At 39.4% G+C, this 25,134-nt stretch overlaps 2 protein-coding genes across 25 annotated transcripts in view; both read left to right on the top strand.

Annotated features, from left to right (window-relative positions):
• Positions 1-25,134, top strand: part of beta-Spec (spectrin beta chain) — an 80,621-nt gene that overhangs the window by 24,711 nt on the left and 30,776 nt on the right. For 21 of the 24 annotated variants that reach the window (XM_028182234.2, XM_089735029.1, XM_028182170.2 and 18 more), the window contains exons 3-25: positions 2,090-2,241; positions 3,890-4,063; positions 6,218-6,506; positions 7,383-7,554; positions 8,323-8,451; positions 9,195-9,407; positions 10,102-10,299; positions 11,441-11,570; positions 13,914-14,063; positions 16,002-16,141; positions 16,785-16,909; positions 17,313-17,443; positions 18,557-18,702; positions 19,068-19,191; positions 19,395-19,645; positions 20,317-20,476; positions 21,057-21,195; positions 21,912-22,093; positions 22,768-22,882; positions 23,109-23,233; positions 23,316-23,506; positions 23,588-24,750; positions 24,821-25,082. In XM_028182234.2, the coding sequence (XP_028038035.2) occupies positions 2,090-2,241; positions 3,890-4,063; positions 6,218-6,506; positions 7,383-7,554; positions 8,323-8,451; positions 9,195-9,407; positions 10,102-10,299; positions 11,441-11,570; positions 13,914-14,063; positions 16,002-16,141; positions 16,785-16,909; positions 17,313-17,443; positions 18,557-18,702; positions 19,068-19,191; positions 19,395-19,645; positions 20,317-20,476; positions 21,057-21,195; positions 21,912-22,093; positions 22,768-22,882; positions 23,109-23,233; positions 23,316-23,506; positions 23,588-24,750; positions 24,821-25,082 (4,861 nt within the window). Of the gene's footprint in view, positions 1-1,254; positions 1,400-1,757; positions 1,896-2,089; positions 2,242-3,889; positions 4,064-6,217; positions 6,507-7,382; positions 7,555-8,322; positions 8,452-9,194; positions 9,408-10,101; positions 10,300-11,440; positions 11,571-13,913; positions 14,064-16,001; positions 16,142-16,784; positions 16,910-17,312; positions 17,444-18,556; positions 18,703-19,067; positions 19,192-19,394; positions 19,646-20,316; positions 20,477-21,056; positions 21,196-21,911; positions 22,094-22,767; positions 22,883-23,108; positions 23,234-23,315; positions 23,507-23,587; positions 24,751-24,820; positions 25,083-25,134 lie in introns of those variants that run through there. The other 3 variants (XM_089735011.1, XM_089735020.1, XM_089735013.1) reach the window with 3 other exon arrangements.
• On the top strand, positions 14,166-15,387 carry LOC149501025 (uncharacterized). The gene has a single exon (XM_089734693.1). It carries the CDS (start codon positions 14,485-14,487, stop codon positions 15,385-15,387), a length of 903 nt encoding a protein of 300 aa, XP_089590819.1. The 5' UTR covers positions 14,166-14,484.

Raw genomic sequence — 25,134 nt, 5'->3', positions numbered from 1 at the left:
CTAACATTACCAAGCGATAGTTATTATCTCGTTATACATTCTTTATTCATTTAGAAAAAAGGTTTATGCATTAAGTAACTATAATTTTAATAGTGAAGGTTACCCACTTGCTACAACTTAATGTCATAAAACCCATCGCGTTACAACAGAACGTTAATATGTATATATAATTTAAATAAGAAATCATTTTTGATGTGATGCAACTGAACCGAACACTTCGCTTAACTGATATTATAACATAATAAATGAGTCGACTATTATCAAAGCCGGCAATCTGACTTTTGGACAATGATTGGTAAATCAGAAAAACGAATTATTGACTTTGTATTCCATTGGCAGTCACAAAACTCTTCGGAACGACATCTTAGATAAATAACAGGTTAACTATTAACCTTTATTTAATGCAGGTTTTGAACCGTATTCTTTGAAGGAGACGATTATATTCAAATCAATCTGTATTGACATATCAATAAAAATTTTTTGTCCAAATGCACAGATTGCCACCTTTGATAATAGACGACTCAAATAAACACACCTTTGCCGATACAAAATATCGGTGGATGAAGAAAACTGGATGAGTTGTTCATTGAACTGATGCAGATATAGTTAGTTCTTAACATTAGATAAACTTTTTCAAATGTATTCTATCGCTTATCATGCGTGCCAGATATATTTGCTACAATTTTTAGAGCTACTATTTTAATAAATGAGCAACTCATAGTAGAGGACACATAGATCTGGTTAGAATCTTACCTGTACGTACATACGTGTACTGTTGATTGTATTATATTATTCATTACACAATACACACAATATAACGTCGATGAATTTATCATTTGCATTAGCAATAGCTTCCGTTTTTCCTTGTTAAAAAATCAGGAGTTTACAACAATTGTTGCAAATTAAAATATATTATGTTACTGAATCGTTTGAATTTTGAACTATTATATTTAACGTAGATACCTTTATCAGCAAGGTGTCTGTTATCTTAACGTATGAATTTTCTCGTTTATCCAATAACAGCGTAGTTTTTATATGTAATAGAAACGAGATAGTAACTAACTGGTTATTTGTTCGATACGTACGTGAACAGTTTTGTTCACAATATTGATTTTGATGCACGAAATTATTCTGTTCTAATATTAATAAAGTTAATTAAATAAACCGGTCCCTTAGTTGTCAGCATCTGACTTGTTCGTATCGAATATCCTTGTCCAGTGGGCAGTTGGATTTTGTCGCTCTAATTCCTCTCGTCTTTCGTTTGCTGCCATGCTTCAGTCGCCTCGTGGTGCTGGCGACATGACATCCACCGAGTGTTACGATCTCATAAAAAAGGGAGTAGATGTAGAGGTGCCAGGATTAGAAGTGTATTATGACAAAGTGGTGTCAGAGTTGAGAGGTCAGTTTGTGATGTGCCTTATCGATATTGTGATGTTATGTTGTTCAAATAATTATTGTTGATACTATAATTGTAAATGTAGCGTAAAGTGAGTCAGTTTTATTTTAATCGATGGATACAATTTGGTTTTATTGTTTTCGTTATTGTGTTTTTTTTTTTCTAACACATTTCAATAGGGATGGGGTAAGTTATTGGCTTCAAGTGACAAGTGAGTTGGTACTGTGTTTTTTTTTTATGTTTAGAAAGATAATGAGGTAGTTCAGTTAAGACCTAAGCTTTACGCTCTGAAGCGTGCGACCAGCCACCTGATCCCCATCTCGTATTACCAGTATTATATTCGGAATTCAACACCTAGGGCCGTATTGTCTTGTTTGATTTATTACAATTGAGTCGTCGACGATGAACGGGCGCGACCATCCTCCACTGCCCGAGAAGAAGGCAGGACGACCGCCTATCTGGTCTCCCCGCCGCGGACGACCCCACTGGCGGTTATTATGTTAACATTCGCTGGAATTTTACTTATACTTCTATTAATAGCTATGCGTGTACTTTACATTCATTACTTTAATGTTTCCTTAGGTTTGTTTAACGTAAATCAACATGAAACACATTAATAATTGTTTCTCTAAATATATGCCGTACTTATTCTGTATATATCCTGGTAGCATAATGCCCGTACTTTTATTACAGACGAACGAGAGAGCGTGCAAAAGAAGACATTTCAAAAATGGGTGAACTCACATTTAGTTCGCGTCGGGTTCCGCATTGGCGATCTGTACGTCGATATGAGAGATGGAAAGATGCTTATCAGACTACTCGAGGTGCTGTCTGGAGAGAGACTGGTATGTTTAAGTTAGAATCTATATATTAATACGTGAAGCAGAAACTTTGTATATCTTTTTACGAGAATTGCGCCGACGGAGGAGTATGAAATTCTCCACACTTATAGAGAATATAGAGAAGAAGTGCACAATGCTAATATTTTTTTAAAATAATGCATAAAAGATACATTAAATCAATAAAGAAAACATTACACACATTACATGTATTTGACACACACACGCATGCATACTATTTATTTATTGTCAAACTTTTGTTCTTGACGTCTGTGGTCAAATTGAGAATATATTAAATTATCTATATATTAATACGTGAAGCAAAAACTTTGTATACCTTTTTACGAGAATTGCGCGGACGGAGGAGTATGAAATTTTCCACACTTATAGAGAATATAGAGAAGAAGTGCACAATGCTAATATTTTTTTAAAATAGTGCATAAAAGATACATTTAATCAATAAAGAAAACATTACACACCACATACCATGTATTTGACCTACACACGCATGCATACTATTTATTTATTGTCAAACTTTTGTTCTTGACGTCTGTTGTCAAATTGAGAATAGATTAAATATTGTTTGTCTTTGTTAATATTTTTTATAGTGTAGTCTTGGCGAAATTTGTGATAATAGAAGTATAAAATACAATCATAATAGTGTACAAACTTACAATTCCAATTAATTATAGTCGAATTTCGACTACTGCGGGGCCCCTAGTAATAAAGAAATATAGTCGAAGAATTATAGTCGAATTTCGACTACTGCGGGACCACTAGTCTTAATAAAAATTCATAAAATTACGCACGTAGGCTATGTTTGCAGCGAGAGACCAATACTCGGTTATTGCTTAAATACGTCCTTATATGTGTGTGCGTTGGGCATACTGTTATTAATTCAGTCAATATTGTGAAACGTATGGGTGACAGTTGTTTACGTTTGCTAGGTTTTCAACATTAGCGATATGAACTTACAAGATCAGTTGTTTTTGTGTAAGCGCTATTCATCATGTGCATGTCACAAGCCTTAGTCATTTTTATTGAATAAAAATAATAATAATTGAAATACGGAAATAAAGAGCGGTACATAATAAATATAACATATAAAAATAATATCCACAGTGATATTTACCTTAATGCCACCTACCACAGGTTTTCCGCCGTTATTTATAGCATCACAAGAGGAATTTATTTGTAAGATACAATTTTGGATTTTAGTTTGAAGCTGTCGGTTACATACTGGATGGCGGTTGCTAAAATAAACATAAACGCTTGTATATATATCGGTCACGGATCGTTATAGTTTTACGTGTTGATTTTCTAAACAAAAAATTAAGTGGAATCGTATTATTTTGGACAATATAAAAAAAACCGTTTTTAATAACGTGCAAATAACATTAGTATATAATGTAGTTTAAGAGTATGTAATTTCTCTGTAATTATTTTTATATTTTCACTCAGTGGGAAACTCCCATTGTTTCATATTCACTGACTGATTATATTCTAGGAACTTCAATATTTAGATTCAATTCATTTCAATTCAATATTTAGATATTCTGTTACTGTTGTGACTCACCGAAATAAATAAATCCAAGACTTCATCGAACGTCACTAATGACGGTAGTTTCATATTTCAATGATCGTCTTCCCGCAGCCTCGTCCAACGAAAGGTAAAATGCGTATTCACTGCTTGGAGAACGTGGACAAGGCGCTTCAGTTTCTGCGCGAACAAAGAGTTCATCTGGAGAACATGGGGTCCCACGACATCGTCGACGGCAACCCTAGGCTCAGTCTTGGTCTCATCTGGACTATCATTCTGCGCTTCCAGGTAAGAAAACAAAATATCGAACCTTATATTATTAGTACGATAATTAATTGATCTTTAGTAAAGTTCCACTTTCAACATACCTATACGTATGATCTCTGGTAATACAGCCGTATTGTAGAGACCCCAAAGAGGAATGGAAGGCAAGAATGTTGGGATCGATCTGATGAATATGAGTAAAAGAAGGTCATTGAGGAGAGGATAATGAATTAATTAGGAGGTTATATAGTATCAGTGGCTAAACTTGGGTTTAATTCCCGAATTCCTAGAACAGAATTTCGAAATACAGCCATATTATAGAGATCCTAAGACGAATGGAAGGCAAGAATGTTGGGATCGGTCTGATGAATTTGAGTAAAAGAAGCTCATTGAGGAGAGGATAATGAATTAATTAGGAGGTTATATAGTATCAGTGGCTAAACTTGGGTTTAATTCCCGAATTCCTAGAACAGAATTTCGAAATACAGCCATATTATAGAGATCCTAAGACGAATGGAAGGCAAGAATGTTGGGATCGGTCTGATGAATTTGAGTAAAAGAAGCTCATTGAGGAGAGGATAATGAATTAATTAGGAGGTTATATAGTATCAGTGGCTAAACTTGGGTTTAATTCCCGAATTCCTAGAACAGAATTTCGAAATACAGCCATATTATAGAGATCCTAAGACGAATGGAAGGCAAGAATGTTGGGATCGGTCTGATGAATTTGAGTAAAAGAAGCTCATTGAGGAGAGGATAATGAATTAATTAGGAGGTTATATAGTATCAGTGGCTAAACTTGGGTTTAATTCCCGAATTCCTAGAACAGAATTTCGAAATACAGCCATATTATAGAGATCCTAAGACGAATGGAAGGCAAGAATGTTGGGATCGGTCTGATGAATTTGAGTAAAAGAAGCTCATTGAGGAGAGGATAATGAATTAATTAGGAGGTTATATAGTATCAGTGGCTAAACTTGGGTTTAATTCCCGAATTCCTAGAACAGAATTTCGAAATACAGCCATATTATAGAGATCCTAAGACGAATGGAAGGCAAGAATGTTGGGATCGGTCTGATGAATTTGAGTAAAAGAAGCTCATTGAGGAGAGGATAATGAATTAATTAGGAGGTTATATAGTATCAGTGGCTAAACTTGGGTTTAATTCCCGAATTCCTAGAACAGAATTTCGAAATACAGCCATATTATAGAGATCCTAAGACGAATGGAAGGCAAGAATGTTGGGATCGGTCTGATGAATTTGAGTAAAAGAAGCTCATTGAGGAGAGGATAATGAATTAATTAGGAGGTTATATAGTATCAGTGGCTAAACTTGGGTTTAATTCCCGAATTCCTAGAACAGAATTTCGAAATACAGCCATATTATAGAGATCCTAAGACGAATGGAAGGCAAGAATGTTGGGATCGGTCTGATGAATTTGAGTAAAAGAAGCTCATTGAGGAGAGGATAATGAATTAATTAGGAGGTTATATAGTATCAGTGGCTAAACTTGGGTTTAATTCCCGAATTCCTAGAACAGAATTTCGAAATACAGCCATATTATAGAGATCCTAAGACGAATGGAAGGCAAGAATGTTGGGATCGGTCTGATGAATTTGAGTAAAAGAAGCTCATTGAGGAGAGGATAATGAATTAATTAGGAGGTTATATAGTATCAGTGGCTAAACTTGGGTTTAATTCCCGAATTCCTAGAACAGAATTTCGAAATACAGCCATATTATAGAGATCCTAAGACGAATGGAAGGCAAGAATGTTGGGATCGGTCTGATGAATTTGAGTAAAAGAAGCTCATTGAGGAGAGGATAATGAATTAATTAGGAGGTTATATAGTATCAGTGGCTAAACTTGGGTTTAATTCCCGAATTCCTAGAACAGAATTTCGAAATACAGCCATATTATAGAGATCCTAAGACGAATGGAAGGCAAGAATGTTGGGATCGGTCTGATGAATTTGAGTAAAAGAAGCTCATTGAGGAGAGGATAATGAATTAATTAGGAGGTTATATAGTATCAGTGGCTAAACTTGAGTTTAATTCCCAAATTCCTAGAACATAATTTCGGACCATATTTTTGGTTCATATAATGCATATAATACATTCACAATGCATCGATTACATTATTTCGTAATTTGATCTGTAAATGTTTTATTTTTCAAGATCCAAGACATTACAATCGAAGAAACCGACAACAAGGAAACGAAATCGGCGAAGGACGCTCTCCTTCTTTGGTGTCAAATGAAGACGGCGGGCTATAACAACGTGAACGTCCGCAACTTCACGACGTCCTGGCGGGACGGGTTGGCGTTCAACGCGATCATACACAAGCACAGGCCCGACCTCGTTCAGTTCGAGAAACTGCACAGGAGCAACCCTATTCACAACCTTAACAACGCCTTCAACGTTGCCGAGGAAAAGCTTGGACTCACCAAGTTGCTTGACGCGGAAGGTCAGTTACGAGTTCTCTTCTTTTTTTTTTCTTTTTTTGCTTCGATGAGTGGACGAGCTCACAGTCCACCTGGTGTTAAGTGGTTACTAGAGCCCATAGACATCTACGACGTAAATGCGCCACCCACCTTGAGATATAAGTTCTAAGGTCTCAGTATAGTTACAGCGGCTGTCCCGCCCTTCAAACCGAAACGCATTACTGCTTCACGGCAGAAATAGGCAGGGTGTTGGTACCTACCCGTGCGGACTCACAAGAGGTCTACCACCAGTAAAATCTTCTTTCAATGTTCGCACACAGAGGTTTTTTTTTAATGGGTGGAATAATTTAGGTGTTAAGCAGTTACCGGAGCCCCCAAATTCAGGCATGAGATTATAAAATCGATAAACAGCTAAACACTTCAAACTGTAACATATATCATTTTTTACTATTGTATAATTTTGAAGACTTTCAATTTAAACTTTTTCGTCGTCGCTTACGATATGGGTAGTGCGGTTGTGGTTGTGCTTAGATAACCCTGAACGTCTGGTACTTACTTGCAGACAACGATTTCTTACAGCTCTGATCTGGTCGGGGAGACCAACTGCTCGGTCTGACAGTTCACATTATAAAATCCCATTTAGGCAGATGAGTGTTTCAAAAGATTGTTCATGTCGATAGAAACCTATTTATATTACTAACAGAGCCGAGATATTACTAACGAAAACCCAAGAAAATACTTTTTTTTTATTGCTTAAATGGGTGGACGAGCTCACAGCCCACCTGGTGTTAAGTGGTTACTGGAGCCCATAGACATCTCCAACGTAAATGCGCCACCCATCTTGAGATATACTATTCACGTGACTTATATTGAATGACTAAAATGATGTTCGCCAACAGACATCGCTGTCGACCATCCCGACGAGAAGTCCATCATCACGTACGTGGTGACGTACTATCACTACTTCAGCAAGATGAAGCAGGAGACAGTCCAAGGCAAGAGAATCGGGAAGGTCGTCGGTATCGCGATGGAAAACGACAAGATGATGCAGGAATACGAGTCGCTCACCAGGTCAGTCACGGTGACCCTTGAAAGTTGTGAAGTGAACAAACACAAGCTTGTTGTGCCGATGAGTAGGTTACATAAGATACGAAATTCATTCGGGTGTTTGTCTGTGCGCCTGTACAACAAAATCCCACAAGATGTTCAGAACCTACATATACATAGGTTTAAGAAAACTATTAAAGAACATCAGTGCAATAAAGCTTACTATAAAGTCAATGATTATCTAGAAGATTGCACAAAGTGGGAATGAGTTGCTCGCTCCGGGCATTTCAATATTGCAATAATTGTTATATTATAATACTCATTGTAAAAATGAATACTTAAAAAAAAATCTGATATTAAAAAAACAAACATGCCCACTGAGTTTCTTGCCAGCTCTTCTCAAGACGGAGGCTAGTTTTTGTGAATTGGCGGTAGTTCTTTTAACGTTCAACAAATATGTACTTTCATTTATGTTGAATAATTTTTTATTTATTTGATTTGACTTAATTTGATTTGAGTTCGTGTGCCAGTTATCGCGATAAACTTTATTAAGGTAGCATCAGTGATCCAGTGGATAAGGCGATGATCATAGATAGTAACTTAGAGGATACCTTCTACCGACAGGAAGCCGATGTTTCCATTACATTGTAAAATGGCTATCGTAACTTTTAATGCGTTTTTTTGTTATATCCCACAAGACAACTTTTAATAATTCAATTAAGTTAATTTATTGAGTTAATTTTAACATTAAATAAATAGATAAATATTAAAAAAAAAAAATGTTTTTCACAGCGATCTCCTGCAGTGGATCGAGCGGACAATCGAGGCGCTCGGCGACAGAACATTCGCGAACTCTCTGGAAGGAGTGCGTCAACAATTGATTCAGTTCGCGAACTATCGCACTGTCGAGAAACCGCCTAAGTATGTGTTATTGAGCTATGTGGGATATGGGAGCTTGGAAATTGGTCCAGATGCGTGATTGAATGAATATATTTGCAAGTTCAAAGTATTCATTATCTGATTTTAACGTTTTTTTGTATGTTTTCGTTCTGGTTCCACGCGAAAAATACAGGCTGAATGTTAAGTACGCTTTGTTTTACAAAGCTTAACATGGTTCAACCTAAAGCTTGGCACACTTATAATTGACATTTAAAATATATTGAAAATTTCAAATAGTGAATGTTGAAAAAAGCATGTTACATGTCCATAGCTCGGTTAGCTTGGTATGGAATCGTAGAGAGAAGATGCCTGTGACTAGGAGATGTATGGAAATGGTAGTGCAGGAAGAGGTCGGCCGAAGAAGACATAAATGGATTGTGTGAATGACGATATGAGAGAGAGGAATGAGTGTTGAGTTGACGACTGATAAAAGATAATGAAATAGAATAATTCGCTTTGCCGACCCCACCTTTTTTTCCTTTTTTTTTATTGCTTCGATGGGTGGATGAACTCACAGCCCACCTGGTGTTAAGTGGTTACTGGAGCCCATAGACATCTATTACGTAAATGCGCCACCCACCTTTAGATATAAGTTCTAAGGTCTCAGTATAGTTACAACGGCTGCCTCGTCCTTCAAACCGAAACGCATTAAAATTTCGCAGAAAAAGAAGTAAATGTTGAGTAAACGAAATCCCTATATTTTATCTTATTGTTGTTGTGTCCAGGTTCGTGGAGAAGGGCAACCTGGAGGTGCTGTTGTTCACGCTGCAGTCGCGCATGCGCGCCGCCAACCAGCGCCCGTACACGCCGCGCGAGGGCCGCATGATCCACGACATCAACCGCGCCTGGGAGACGCTGGAGAAGGCCGAGCACGAGCGGGAGCTGGCGCTGCGGGAGGAGCTCATCCGCCAGGAGAAGCTCGAGCAGCTCGCCGCCAGGTCTCTCTTACTTCACACACAATAACATATACATTAGATCAATAGCTCACAGTATGCTAAGTGTTAAATGGTAGCCGGGGCTCCTGGATAGATATGACGTCATCAGATAAAGCGGCTTGGCGGCATGAGCAGTTCACGCTTGCAACGTTAACTATAATTCGAGGCGGATGGTGAGGTGCTCCCTCCTTCACGCCCGCTTTACTTTGACATCATGTCATCTCCCCTGCTGGTCAGTGCAGATAATTTTAAGTGCGTGCTAGAAAGTTGATAGTTAGAAAAATTATGAGTCACACATTGATACTTGACTACTTAACGTGGTTAAATACGACACGTTTTGTCTATTAGCTGGAAAAATAAAAGGACTATTTGTAAACAGAATTTCATATTATATCTGAACGGTACATATCTATTTGTTGTATGTATATATTTTCTATATTAATGTATTGTCAATAGTATTTCTGCTATATTTTTATATTTTCCAGAATTTTTCTAAATTAAACGGTTGTCTGGAAGAGATCGCTTTTAGCGATAAGACTGCCTATTGTACAAATCTATCTGCTTTTTCACTGTTTTTGAATGTAAATTGTGTTTTGATGTGCAATAAAGTGTATTTATCCTCTCTCTCTAAACGGAATGTGTGTCCAGTTCAAATGCTACTACAAAAGCGTTACTTACTATATTGATTATTACACAGATTCAACCGTAAAGCTCAGATGCGCGAGACCTGGCTGTCGGAGAACCAGCGCCTGGTGAGCCAGGACAACTTCGGGTTCGACCTGGCGGCCGTGGAAGCCGCCGCCAAGAAGCACGAGGCCATCGAGACCGACATCTTCGCGTACGAGGAGCGCGTGCAGGCCGTCGTCGCCGTCTGCTCGGAGCTGCAGGCCGAGAGGTCACTCTTTGTCTCACTCTAAACTTGACCGTGATCATAGTACAATCAGCTTCTACAAAACAACTTTAATTTCTACTCATCTCATCTATACTTAATATATAAATGAATATGCAATTTCGACATGTCGAATATTTTGTCAAATACGTTTTTTCATGTACATGTAGTTTTGAGGCTTACCTACACTCATAATAATTCCATTAATTTTCAATTGCTAATTATCACTAAAATATATCTCAAAAGTTAATATTTTAAATTTTACACTGCTTTAGAAAATAATCAGTTTTTTTTTCATTTCCTGAACATTTTACATTTTCAGAGATGTGCCCTTTTCGAAATTGCATATTCAAATATACAGTGGTTCTTACGGATGTTCCGTTATAACTACTGAGCCATCCAACCGATTGACTTGAAACTTGGTATCCATGTAGAAAATATATGTACTTAATGGATAGGCATAATATTTATATGAGTGTTGGACTTCTACACCAGTTGCGGGGGCGTTAATGATGAGAATGTCTGTGGGGGTGCGAAATAATAATTAATTTTAAATGCCCAGCGAAGAGGACGGGTACAGACAGCTAGTTACTGATATAATCAGAATTATATACCCTATAAACATAATAAATAACATCATTTAATAAAAATCAATCCCGCAAAATTATAATTTGCGTAGTTGGTGGTATGATCTCTTGTAAGTCCGCACGGGTAGGTACCACCGCCCCGCCTATTTCTGCCGTGAAGCAGTAATGCGTTTCGGTTTGAAGGGTGGGGCAGCCGTTGTAACTATACTTGAGACCTTAGAAGTTATATCTCAAGGTGGGTGGCGGCATTTACGTTGTAGATGTCTATGGGCCTCGGTAACCACTTAAAACCAGGTGGGCTCGTCCAACCATCTATGCATTAAAAAAAAAAGAATTTACTGCATGTAAAAATATTTCGGAATCTGAGTTTTCGTGCTATCCTAGTCAAAAAATGCATGTTTAAATGACATGAATGTCTTAACTTAATGAATAAAACAAAGCTCATTAATGGAGGCCAATTTTTATTATTGCCATATCACCATTAGTTTAGCAATTAAGTTAAAAAAACATATTAACGGAAATATGTAACTAAAAAAAATTGTGAAACGTTATGAATGCAGGTACCACGACATCGAGCGTGTGTGCGCGCGGCGCGACAACGTGCTGCGCCTGTGGGCCTACCTGCTGGAGCTGCTGCGGGCGCGCCGGGCTCGCCTCGAACTGTCCCTGCAGCTGCAGCAGAACTTCCAGGTGAATAGCTCTTCCATAAGTCCGCTATAGAAGTATTTAACTACTTTTTTTTTATTGCCCTTGTAGGCAGACGAGCATACGGCCCACCTGATGGTGAGTGGTTACCGTCGCCCATGGACTTCAGCAATGCCAGGGGCAGAGCCCAGCCGCTGCCTACCGCTTAATACTCTCCACAAGCCTCTTTTAAAGAAGGACATATACCTATTTTATAGGGATGCAATTGGTGAACAGGCATGCTGTGAGCCTAATGATTCTTAAAATAATGATGGGTCTCAGTTTAAAATGTAACGAGGTAATCGACATTCTTTGAAACTTCACACCTGAAGCTCTTCTTCTTGCCTTTATCCCACACTATGTGGAATATCCTCTTACGAGGGCGGCACTGAAAATTTCGGGAATTAACGAAGTGACACAACATTACTATTTAAAAATGTATTTATTGCTTTTCGAAGTATTCTCAACGAAATTTGACACATTTTTCCATACGATGGAACCAATCATTGAAGCAACCATTCCATTCGGAAGTTGAGGTCTCCAAAATGGCCGTTTTGTAGGCGTCCACAGCTTCTTCAGGTGATGAAATTCTCTGTCCACGCAATTTATTCTTTATTTTAGGGAAAGTATAGAAATCATTAGGGCTTAGGTCGGGGCTGTACGGCGGATGGTCTAATAATTCTATGTTTTCTTGCTCTAAGAACTCTTTGGTTCTGTGCGCGGTGTGAGAACTCGCATTGTCGTGATGGAAGATGATGCGGCGGTTGCAGTTCTCTTTACGGAGTTCAGAAACGACCTGTGGCAAACAAATGCTAGCATACCATTCTGCATTAACCGTTCTTTGTCCCTCAAGAGGAATAGTCGTAACATGGCCGGTTTCGGAGACAAACGTGGCCACCATTTTTTTTGCAACACTCCGTGAACGAACAATTTTTGTTGGATTTAACTCATTTTCGAACACCCAAACTCGTGACTGGTTTTTTGTTTCGGGTTCGTACGCGTATATCCAGGATTCGTCACCTGATACAATGTTGTATACAGCATTTGAGGATCCTGCGTGGAATCTTTCGAGAGTTCTGACGCACCAAGTAACGCGAGCCGCTTTTTGCTCTTCACAGAGCGAATGCGGTATCCATCGGGAAAACAACTTTTTTATTTAACCTAATTGTTCATGCAAGATTATTTGTATTTGACTCATGCCAATGTCTAAAGTTGCCTGAATTTCGCGGTATGTCACATGTCGATCTTCCTCAATCAGCTTACGCATAGCATCAACGTTTTCTTGGGTGACTGCAGTTTTTGGACGACCTTGACGGGGATCATCACTGAGCTTGACACGTCCACGTTGAAACTCAGCAAACCAGCGATAAATTGTGGTTTTGGATGGGGCTTCATCACCAAATGCAGAAATCATCCGGTCAACACACTGTTTTTGTGTTAAACCACTTCGAAAGTCATAATAAATCATCGCTCTTGAATTTTCTCGAGTCAATTCCATTTTCTCAACGACTAAACAAGTTTGACAAAACCTCGAGACAAGACCGAGAATCTTTTTTAAAATAAATAAATGGTATTTGATTTTTAAAACCAAGGAGTTTTCAATTAAAAATATTTTAATATGACAGGAACAGTGGAAATATTCCATTCCCGATACTTTTAGTGCAGCCTAGTAATATGCTGCATAGTAATTTGGCATGAGTTTACGACCGACCAACCGTCTGCCTGAGGTCAACCCACCTTGGGTTGTTTCCAGCAATAAATTATTGTAATGTTAACTTTACATCTGAAGTTGTGCATTAGTATTCTTAAGTATTCTTATATAAAAGCTGTGAGTACCGCAGTACAGAGAAAGCTGATGGAATGATGTGATTTATACGAACTGTACGGATCCCATACGGATTTATCTGCCCATCTAGCACAATTTAGTTTTAAATATTCTACTGTACTATAGTATATGAGTATATCAGAGGAAGTGTGAAAGTGGCCTCAGTAAGCAACAAATTAAGGAGCGGACGGTTAGCGTGGTATGGACATGTGATGCGTAGAGAGAATATGCATGTGACCAGGAGATGTATGGAAATGGTAGTGTTAGGTAGAGGGGGAAGAGGTCGACCGAAGAAGACATGGATGGAGTGTGTGAATGACGATATGAGAGAGAGAGAGGAGTGAGTGTTGAGATGACGACTGATAGAAGAGAATGGAAGAGAAAAATTAGCTGTGCCGAACCCACCTAGTGGGATAAGGTGGAGAAAAAGAAGAAGACTATACTATAGTATATATAGTACTATACTATATATAGTACTACTATAGTGTCGCTGATATTTGTAACGAAATTTTTTTCTTTAACAGGAAATGCTGTACATCCTCGACTCGATGGAAGAGATCAAGATGCGTCTCTTGACAGACGACTACGGCAAACATCTGATGGGAGTCGAAGATTTATTACAAAAGCATGCGCTGGTTGAAGCCGATATCAACGTGCTTGGGGAACGAGTCAAGGTAAAGGACATTTTGGTAACTTAACCATTGCATTGTAGCGATGGGTATTAGATATTAAAATATTTATCGAATTTGATTTTTATAGAAATGGATTGGTTCAAGTATAGTAACCGGCAAACTTCGTGAGCAAATGACCTTGACTGCGCAGAACCGAATTTTAGATCACTTTGGTGGTGAGGGTGAGGCGCGACGGCAGGGGAAATCGTATCGAGCGCGTTATTGGTAGAATCTGGTAGATCAGTCGAACCTTGCGTCCCGCACCACGCCTTCGTTCCGCTTGCTCCCAAAAGTACGCTTGCGTACAGTGAAAAGTCTATTAATATTAATCGTTGAAGTTATTTGTTATAATTATTATTGTTTGTTGATTTTGTTGTTATTGCTATTTGTTGAGTGTTTCTTGATTTTTTATAAAAAATATACTATGCCACGTCAAACTGGTGTAGTATTAAAAAGACAAGCTAGAAAAATGGTGTACGACGTATATTGCTTTCTTAAAAAGCAGGGAAATAATGATATGGAAACGGTAAAAGAGACTTCAGAGGCAACAAAAACATCAGTCAGTACTGTTAGGCGTATTATTAATGAAGCGAAGGGCTCTAACTTGCTCGCCGTGTTTCGTACTCCAGGTAAAAAAAGATCAGGGAAGAAGAAAGTTACCGGAATTGATAGTTTCGACCAATCTGCAATAAAAAGATGTATTCATAATTATCACATAACAAACAGCGAACTTCCTACCGTCGAAAGACTTCGTAAAAAATTGAAAGAAGATATAAATTTTAATGGCTCGGAACGAAGTTTACGACGAATTATGAAAGAGCTAGGCTTCAGATGGAAAAGAACAGAAAATAATCGGAAGCTATTAATTGAAAAAAGTAATATTCGACTACTAAGGATCGAATATCTCCAAAAAATCATTAAATATAGGCAAGAAGGAAGACCGATAGTGTACACCGATGAGTCCTATGTCGACTCATCACATGCAAGTGGTATGTCGTGGTCAGATGGATCAACTGGGGGTTTAAAAAAACCAATTTCGAAAGGACAGCGTGTAGTAATAGTGCATGCTGGCTCCGAAGATGGATTTGTTCCCAATGCCCTTCTTTTGTTTAAAGCTGGCACAAAATCTGGTGACTACCACGATAACATGAACTATTTGAACTACGAAAAATGGCTGCGTTGTCAATTGCTACCAAATCTGCCACCCAATTCCGTTGTAGTAGTCGACAATGCGTCATATCACAATAAACAGTCTGACCCCGCCCCAACTGCCAATGCCAAAAAAGTCTATATGAAGAAATGGTTACAAGAAAAAGAAATTCCATAAATAAATACATATTATGTTGTTTTTAATAACTTAATAACATTTTTGTACGTAATTGTACGATGCGCGAACTTACCCCCACTACGTCAACTAATGCTCAAGAAGTTTGCCGAGTATTATAATTGAAGTTTGTATTTCAATCACGAAAAGATCATGTTGAAAATTTGTGTAATTAAAAATAGTATTACAGATGCTGGTATGTTAACATCATCATCATCATAAAATTACTAGAACATACAATAAATGGCCATTATATCGCTAAAGTTGAAGTTAAAGTGAAAACCAATTTTATTTCTTAGATGGGTGGACGAGATCACAGCCCCCCTGGTGTTAAGTGGTTACTGGAGTCCATAGACATCCATAACGTAAATGCGCCAACCACCTTGAGATATAAGTTCTAAGGTCTCAAGTATAGTTACAACGGCTGCCCCATCCTTCAAACCGAAACGCATTACTGCTTCACGGCAGAAATAGGCAGGGTGGTGGTTCCTATCCGTGCAGACTCACAAGAGGTCCTACCACCGGTAAAAATCTTGAGAGACCACTTCAGCGTAACCTTAACTAGTGGGTGAGCTCACTGAAGAGGTCGTCAGTAACGCGTGCGTGTGTGTGTGCAGGTGGTGGTCGGACAGTCGCAGCGCTTCCTGGAGGGCGAGGGCGGCGCGTACCGGCCGTGCGACCCCGCCGTCACCGTGGACCGCATACAGCAGCTCGAGAACGCGTACGCCGAGCTCGTGCACCTCGCCGTGGAGCGCAGGTGCGTCCCTCACTACCCACTCTCAGACTACGCTACAATATAATAGCATATAGTATATAGCTCATCTACGAGAAATGTGCTCGTAGAATGGAACACATTGCTCGTAGAACGAATGGCCGTTGGGGCCAGAATATTCTTGAGTGGCGACCGCGTACCGGAAGACGTAGGGTAGGCCTCCCACAAGATGGACCGACGATCTATCGAGGTTCGCGGGGATCCGCTGGATGCAGGCAGCGCAGGACCGGTCTTTGTGGCGAGGACTGGGGGAGGCCTATGTCCAGCAGTGGACGTCTTTGGGCTGATAAGAAGATATAGCTCATAGCACAACAATATCGCGCACCATGCATTGTTATGGACACGTTCACACTATACTGTAGGTACTATATATTATTGGCTATAAGTATAGGCTGCTATACTATATGGCACTACAGTCTAGCGTAATGTGAAAGCAGCTTTACTTGTGGTTGAACGGAGCAGTCGTTGTACTGTAAAAACTGAGATTTCCATCTCATGTGTCAAGGTGAGTGGCGGCATTTACGTTATGATGTCTACGGATACAGCTAATCATTTAATATCAGGTACGCCGTGTGCTCGTCCACGCATCTTAGTAATAAATAACATGCTTATTCACTTGGTTTTGTAGGAAGCGTTTGGAGGACAGCCGCAAACTGTGGCAGTTCTACTGGGACATGGCCGATGAAGAGAACTGGATCAAGGAGAAGGAACAGATCGTCTCCGTTGATGACATCGGACACGACCTCACTACCGGTGAGCTTCCGTTTGATTGTGTTGAGCTGATAGCAAAACAGCCATGCTGCATATTTCTACTAATGTGATGATGATGATGATCCATCCGACCGATTTCGATTATGGCGACCACTTCGACTTCTATCTGTCGATTTGGCGCTCATGCGCTCGAAGGTGGCTAGTAATGTACACAAAGGTTACTAATGTACATAACATTCGAATTTGTATTTTGTATTTTCCTTCACTGTCTGTGGATTTATCTGAATTTGATCAGTCTATCTGAAAATTAATGTGCATATAATCACTAGTCTAGATTATGTTATTAAAAAAATCAAGAGTTCATGAAATAAAAGGTTATCATCAACTGTTCACAGTATCTTTTTTTTTCAATTTTGAATATACATTAATTTGTATTTGTCGTCAGTGTACTTGCTGATATCGAAGCACAAGGCGCTGGAGGCGGACGTACTAGCCCACGAGCCTCAGTTGATGAGCGTGGCGGCGGTCGGCGACGAGCTCATCTCCCAGGGACACTTCGGCGCTGACAGGATCCAAGTAAGGCCCTTAGAAATGTAAACTTTTTAAATTTAACTCCACAAACTTAGGTACTTTTTTTAAAAATAGATTTTTATAGTGTCGTGATAGAAATGCATAGAAATACCACCCGTCTATTATTACTATATACCGACGCTCATATTGTAGTACGTATCATTAGCCCGCACCGGCAGGTAATACCAACCTGCTCATTACTCTCGCAAAGCTTATGTTTCGATCTGAACTGTTTGGACGGTCGTCATATAGTGCAACTGAGACTTCGAATTCGGGTTTCAAGGCGGGTGACGGTATTCACGTTGTCATGTCATTGACTAAGATCTAGTGGGCTGTGAGCTCGTACATCCATCTAGTGCGATCATGCATAATTTGATAAACTAGAGGTCCCGCAGTAGTCGAAATTCGACTATAATTAATTGGAATTGTAAGTTTGTACACTATTATGATTGTATTTTATACTTCTATAATCACAAATTTCGCCAAGACTACACTATAAAAAATATTAACAAAGACAAACAATATTTAATCTATTCTCAATTTGACAACAGACGTCAAGAATAAAAGTTTGACAATAAATGCATGCGTGTGTGCGTCAAATACATGGTATGTAGTGTGTGTAATGTTTTCTTTATTGATTTAATGTATCTTTTATGCATTATTTTTAAAAAATATTAGCATTGTGCACTTCTTCTCTATATTCTCTATAAGTGTGGAAAATTTCATACTCCTCCGTCCGGCAATTTTCGTAAAAAGGGATTCAAAGTTTTTGCTTCACATATTAATATATAGATATTTGGATAGTCTTTTCTTATTTTTTCCTATTGCGTTATGTACGAATTAAACGTATTGTGCTTTCGAATGAGAAAAAGTTGTTTGTGTACCAGTTTTGTAGGTCCGTTTGCGCTTTAAACCACGATCCAGTGATCGCTGTTGTATATATTACAGCACGTATACTTTTCTGGTCATTTATTATAATAAAAAGGTATAGCTTATCTTCGTGCCACATTTCAGATGAAATACTTTCAGCCATTTGCGCGTGATTGAGTACCCAACATATAGACTGAATGCTACTTATAATATCAATATAGATTTATACAGTAAATATGTTTCTTGTAGGAACGCCTCCGTGACATCCTGTCGCAATGGAACCACCTCCTCGACTTGGTGTCTCTCCGCAAGAGTCGGCTGGACGCCGCCGTGCGCTACCACCAACTGTTCGCTGATGCCGACGACATCGACAACTGGATGCTCGACACCCTCAGGTGAGCGGCACTTCATTCATTCACACTCTTTAAATACTTATATAAATATATATAAAAAAATGAATTGCTGTCCGTTAGTCTCGCTAAAAGTCGAGAAAGGCTGGACCGATTTGGCTAATTTTGGTCTTGAATTATTTGTGGAAGTCCAGAGAAGGTTTAAAAGGCAAATAAATATGAAAATGCTCGGAATTAAATAAAAATAACAATTTTGTTTTCCCTTTGTTGTGTCCCCCGTCGGACGGATTCCTTTTGTTTGTTTTAAGTTTATTTTATACAAAAGTTTGTCTTTTATTTATCGATTGAGGCACTACGAAGTCTGCCGGGTCACCTAGTGTGATATAAAAATAAAACATATTTTTGTACAGATTGGTTTCGTCCGAGGACACCGGCGTTGACGAAGCTCAGGTGCAGAGCCTCCTGAAGAAACACAAGGACGTCACCGACGAACTCAAGAATTACGCCAACGTCATTCAGCAACTGAAGCAACAGGTGAAATTAATGAAATTGATAAATCAAAATATATACAATAACATGCACCCGCTGTATACTTGTATACTACCGCTATATAACTATGCATATCATAAAAAAAATGTAGGTAAATAATATTATGAAAACTAATATCATAATGTTGTAAATTATAAATTCGTAATACAATAACTATAAAGCATAGTCGTGACGGCCACGGTCCCCAGGCGCAGGAGCTGAGCCCGGAGGACGCCAACAGCGGCGAGGTGCGCGAGCGGCTGGCGGCCATCGACGCGCGGCACGGCGAGCTGGCCGAGCTGGCGCGCCTCCGCAAGCAGCGCCTGCTGGACGCGCTGTCGCTGTTCAAGCTGCTCGCCGAGGCCGACGCCGCCGACCAGTGGATCGCGGAGAAGCACCGCATGCTCGACACCATGCTGCCGCCCAGCGACATCGACGACGTCGAGATCATGAAGCACAGGTACGCTCCTTCATATATCCTATAAATTAATTATCATAAGTATTGAACGATAGTTCTGAGTATATCGGAATGTGTAGCTAAATAAGTTATTTAATAAAACAGTGTTTAAAAAAATTAATAACATACGCTTTTATAGAAAATGGTATCAGTAGTTATAAATATTTTATGAACAGATAGGAGTAGAGGGGTTATTTTGATAATATCCTGAAAAGCACACCACGTTTTTTATACAATAAAATAATTTTTTCTTACACTATTTTTAATTCAAATTTATTAAAATATATTTTCTACTTTTTGGTTGGATTTACTATAAAAGCGTATTTTGTTATTTTTTATAAACTATTACTGATTTTTTAATATATTTTTTTTAAATATTGAATTGTCATCGATCCTTACTAACTATACCAAATGTCGAGTTAATCCGACGTTTTGAAGGGGGTCAAAATCATGTTCAAAGATTCCGTTACATACTAACATACATACGTTTGAAGCTAATAAAAGCGTATTAATATTTACATACCGCTGTCTAGAAATACGAAAGTAGTAGATCTAATATAAATATATACTAGTAGATCGGATGTAAACACCATATCTACCAATTTAATTCTTTAAAATCAAGATATATTATAGCAGTAGACAGTATTGTGTCGCTAAGGGCGGTCTGCTTGTAGATACGACGGCTTCGACAAGGAGATGAACGCGAACGCTTCCCGCGTGGCCGTCGTGAACCAGCTGGCGCGGCAGCTCGTGCACGTGGAGCACCCGCAGGCGCCGCGCATCCAGGACCGCCAGCACCAGCTCAACCACGCCTGGAGCGCGCTCCGGGAGAAGGTACGCACCGCACGTATCGACCGCACTAGCGCTGCCATCTACAGGGTTCTGCGAGAATTGCTGTTTAGATCAATGTCGAAATATTAGAGACTAGCGACCCGCTCCGGCTCCGGAATTTCAACGATATTTGACGTTGCTTTATTTTTTTAAATAAAAGTACACTTATTGCGGCATAACTATAATAGTTAGGCATATCCTCTCGCGACACTTTTTGTAAATAATAATATGTTCTACAAAGTCGTAGTATATTATTTTATTCTATCACGAATAGTTTTCGCAGGGCACACGATGTGAAGAATATTTTAGGTAATTTTTTACACCTTGGGTTACACTATTGGAGTTTTAGTAAGGATCCCTAATTTTTTTCAAAAAATATTATAGCCTATGATGCCTATGTCGCTCGGGAATAGTGTAGCTTCCAAACAGTGAAAGTTATTTTTTGTACGTTATTACAAAGTTAAGTCGTACACTGTGTGCATTACTAATAAAAATCTTACGTTACGGACGTTTTTTCCAGGCTAGAGTACCCCTCCGCATCATTCCAAAAAAAAATTCAATTTATATTTATTCCAATCCTTAGGCTGAAGCGAAGAAGGATGAGCTTAAGTCTGCTCAAGGTGTGCAGACATTCCACATCGAATGTCGCGAGACCGTATCGTGGATCGAGGATAAGAAACGCATCCTGCAGCAAACCGACGACCTCGAGATGGATCTTAACGGTGAGTAAAATCATATCAGATGCTTTTAGAAATTTCAAACAGATTTAGCCTGGTAATTTGATTGTCATCAAGGCTTTTTGTAATTTTTTAGTCTTAGATAGTTAAATCAAGATAGGCTAAGTGAATTACGATTGAAAATTATGCTATAGTAATGTTTTCTCGAGGAGGTTTGTGCTCTATCCCTGTTTCTTAATTGCAAAACTAAAAAATACAAATCGAATCATACTTGTGCTCACTTTTGTAACTTGTGTTAGTGCAAGATTTTTATAGAAAATCAATACCTAAGATGGCAGGAAAACGATAAAGCATACCCTTACTCAATTCCCATCGAACAGTTTCAATGCTTATCAGAAATTAAGACGATTTTAGTAATTTCTTCTAAACCGTTTTCTATTTAACTACATTATTCACTGAGGCTATTATTTGTACTATTCCAGCTAGCCATATGCGGCAGATGCTGTCACCAAAAAAATATTAATGGTTAAACTCCTACCCCACATTAGTATCCACTGTTCATAAATTGACGATCCAAACTGGTGTTCGTTCTATTATGGGGTATTTCTAAAAACTTTATTTACCAATAACATTTGATTAGTATGTTAACCGCCCACATGTTGTAATTTAGTTCATTATTAATTTCATGTAACTGACCACAAACAATTACACTAAACTTAGCTGGTTTCATTATTATTGTAAAATGTACCATATGTTTCTAGGCGTGATGACTCTCCAACGTCGTTTGTCCGGAATGGAGCGCGACTTGGCCGCCATACAGGCTCGCATCTCGTCCCTGGAGAGCGAGGCCAGCGCCATCGAGAACGAACATCCCGAGGAGGCACAACTCATTCGGGAACGCGTCGAACAGATCACTCAGAACTGGGAGCAACTCACTCACATGGTCGGTAGTTATACACACAAAATGGTTTTGTGTAGTTTGGTAGAAATCACTACAGATGTTACTGAAGTATCGTCGTTGTCAAACCAAAATCTGCTATGTGCACTTTTTGAGATTTTAACTTTTTGACCTGTTCGTATAATTCACAGCCCTATCTGAAGCTGTTATGTGTCTGTAGCTTTAATATTTATCTATAGCTTTCACTTGATATTATAGTTCTTAAAAATTCACCTACATATAAAATATTTACACGAAAATGTTTTTATTCGTTGATTCAAAATAGAGTATTTGTACATAGCAGATTTTGATTTGACAACGACGATATGATGTTATGCTTTACGTGGATACGTCATGTGAATGTGCACACGATAGAAAAGGTCGCAAGACAATACAACTGTTGTGCTTAAAGTAATTATCATTGGGCCCCTGACTCTCATGTTGAGTAGCAGAGGGATTTGACATGGGTTCCAGTGACCGATGAACTTAATATTCCTAGCAGTTGATCTCCATTCCCCTCCCCAAAAGATTGATCTATAACCTCATATCTACATATACATTCTCTATATTAATTGAAAAGCTAATTTTGCGATTATGTTAATCAAGTTTAACGAACAATATAGAATTTTAAGGAGTAATTATAAAGGCGTTACTGAATATGTTTTTTTTCTTCAAAATAGCTGAAAGATCGCGACTCGAAATTGGAAGAGGCCGGAGACTTACATCGTTTCCTGCGCTCCGTTGATCATTTCCAGGCGTGGCTCACAAAGACGCAGACTGATGTTGCTTCCGAAGGTATGTCAAATCGGAATAAAAAATATACGAAAGTATTTTCATTGATAAATTGAAATATTTGTTAAGTGCTATATTACATTTTAGCACGTATTTTCGGTTGCAATTGTTGTTTTAATGCGAAATAAACACACAGTTAACTGGCTAAAACAAGAAATAACCTGACAATGAAAAGAAATAATTATTTGATTTGAAACAAAAAAACTTATAACGTTCACAATTCATTTAGATATCCCATCAAGTCTGCCTGAGGCTGAGAAACTCCTTTCTCAGCACCAAACCATCAAAGAGGAGATTGATAACTATAAGGATGAATATGCTAAGATGATGGAATATGGAGAGAAGATTACTGCCGTAAGTAAAATAACTGTTTATAAAAGAAGTAAAGGATTGAAATATGTACAATTTTCCTGATGTTTTGATATTTGTATTGCAGGAACCGTCCACCCAAGATGATCCACAGTATATGTTCCTTCGCGAACGTTTGAAGGCACTGCGCGAGGGATGGGCCGAGCTGCAGCAGATGTGGGAGAACCGACAGCAGCTCCTGGCGCAGAGCCTCGAGCTGCAGCTGTTGCAGCGCGATGCCAGACAGGCTGAAGTTTTACTCGCACACCAAGAACACAGGTGACAATTGTCTCAGGAACCACTCACATTACACGTGAAACTCGTCTAAAACCTTTAATCGCCATTAATCGTCTTTTTCAGGCTAGCCAAAACCGAGCCTCCGACAAACTTGGAACAGGCCGAAAATATTATCAAGGAACACGAGGCCTTCCTCACTACGATGGAGGCTAATGACGATAAGATCAATTCAGTTGTGCAGTTCGCTAATCGCCTCGTCGAGGAGAGGCACTTCGACGCGGACAAGATTCAGCGCAAGGCGGAGAACATCGAGGCACGCCGCAATGCCAACCGCGAAAAGGCACTTAACCTCATGGAGAAGCTCCAAGACCAGCTTCAGTTGCACCAGTTCTTGCAGGACTGCGACGAACTCGGAGAATGGGTTCAGGAGAAGAACGTTACCGCACAAGACGATACCTACCGCTCCGCCAAGACCATCCACTCTAAGTGGACCCGTCACCAGGCTTTCGAAGCTGAAATTGCGGCCAACAAAGAACGACTGTTCGCTGTACAGAATGCCGCTGAAGAGCTCATGAAGCAGAAACCGGAATTCGTTGAAGTAATTTCCCCCAAGATGCACGAACTCCAAGATCAGTTTGAAAACTTGCAGACTACCACCAAGGAGAAGGGCGAGAGGCTCTTCGACGCCAACAGGGAAGTGCTGCTTCACCAAACTTGCGACGACATCGACTCGTGGATGAACGAACTTGAGAAGCAAATTCAGAGTACCGATACCGGTAGCGATCTGGCCTCCGTCAATATTCTCATGCAGAAGCAACAGATGATCGAGACCCAGATGGCAGTGAAGGCGAAACAGGTTACGGAACTGGAAACTCAGGCGGAATACCTGCAGAAGACCGTGCCTGACAAGATGGAAGAGATCAAGGAGAAGAAGAAGACTGTTGAGCATAGATTCGAACAACTCAAGGCGCCATTACTCGAACGCCAACGTCACCTTGCCAAGAAGAAGGAAGCCTTCCAGTTCCGTCGTGATGTTGAAGACGAGAAGCTGTGGGTCCAGGAGAAGATGCCCCTGGCCACAAGCACCGACTACGGTAACTCATTGTTCAACGTGCAAATGTTGCAGAAAAAGACTCAGTCGCTGAAGACGGAGACCGACAACCACGAGCCTAGGATTCTGACGGTCATCTCTAACGGACAGAAGCTGATTGACGAGGGACACGAAAGTTCGCCCGAATTCAAACAGCTTATTGACGAGCTCACTGCGAGGTGGCGAGAACTTAAGGGTAAGTTCCATTTTCACTCATCCAAAGTATGCATCTTAATCAGATATATTTATCCCGGTTTTTACTACAGATGCCATCGAGGAACGTAAGAACAATCTGTCGCAATGGGAGAAAGCACATCAGTACCTGTTCGATGCCAACGAGGCGGAAGCCTGGATGAGCGAACAGGAACTCTACATGATGGTGGAAGATCGAGGCAAGGATGAGATCTCCGCGCAGAACCTCATGAAGAAACACGAGATTTTGGAGCAAGCTGTCGACGATTACGCGCAGACTATCCGTCAACTGGGAGAGACTGTCAGGCAGCTCACTGCCGAAGAACATCCACTCAGGTCAGTTTTAGTCATCAACTCGCGATGTCTAAATATTTTTGACGATATGACA

The sequence above is a fragment of the Bombyx mandarina genome, chromosome 18, assembly GCF_030267445.1.
Source record: "Bombyx mandarina strain Sakado chromosome 18, ASM3026744v2".
Lineage (NCBI taxonomy): Eukaryota > Metazoa > Arthropoda > Insecta > Lepidoptera > Bombycidae > Bombyx > Bombyx mandarina.
The sequence above is the reverse complement of the archived record's forward strand: the minus strand, read 5'-3'. Positions and strand labels throughout refer to the sequence as shown.

Coding starts and splice junctions, on each gene's coding strand:
- LOC149501025 (XM_089734693.1), top strand. CDS start 14,485: ATGCCACGTCAAACTGGTGTAGTATTAAAAAGACAAGCTAGAAAAATG.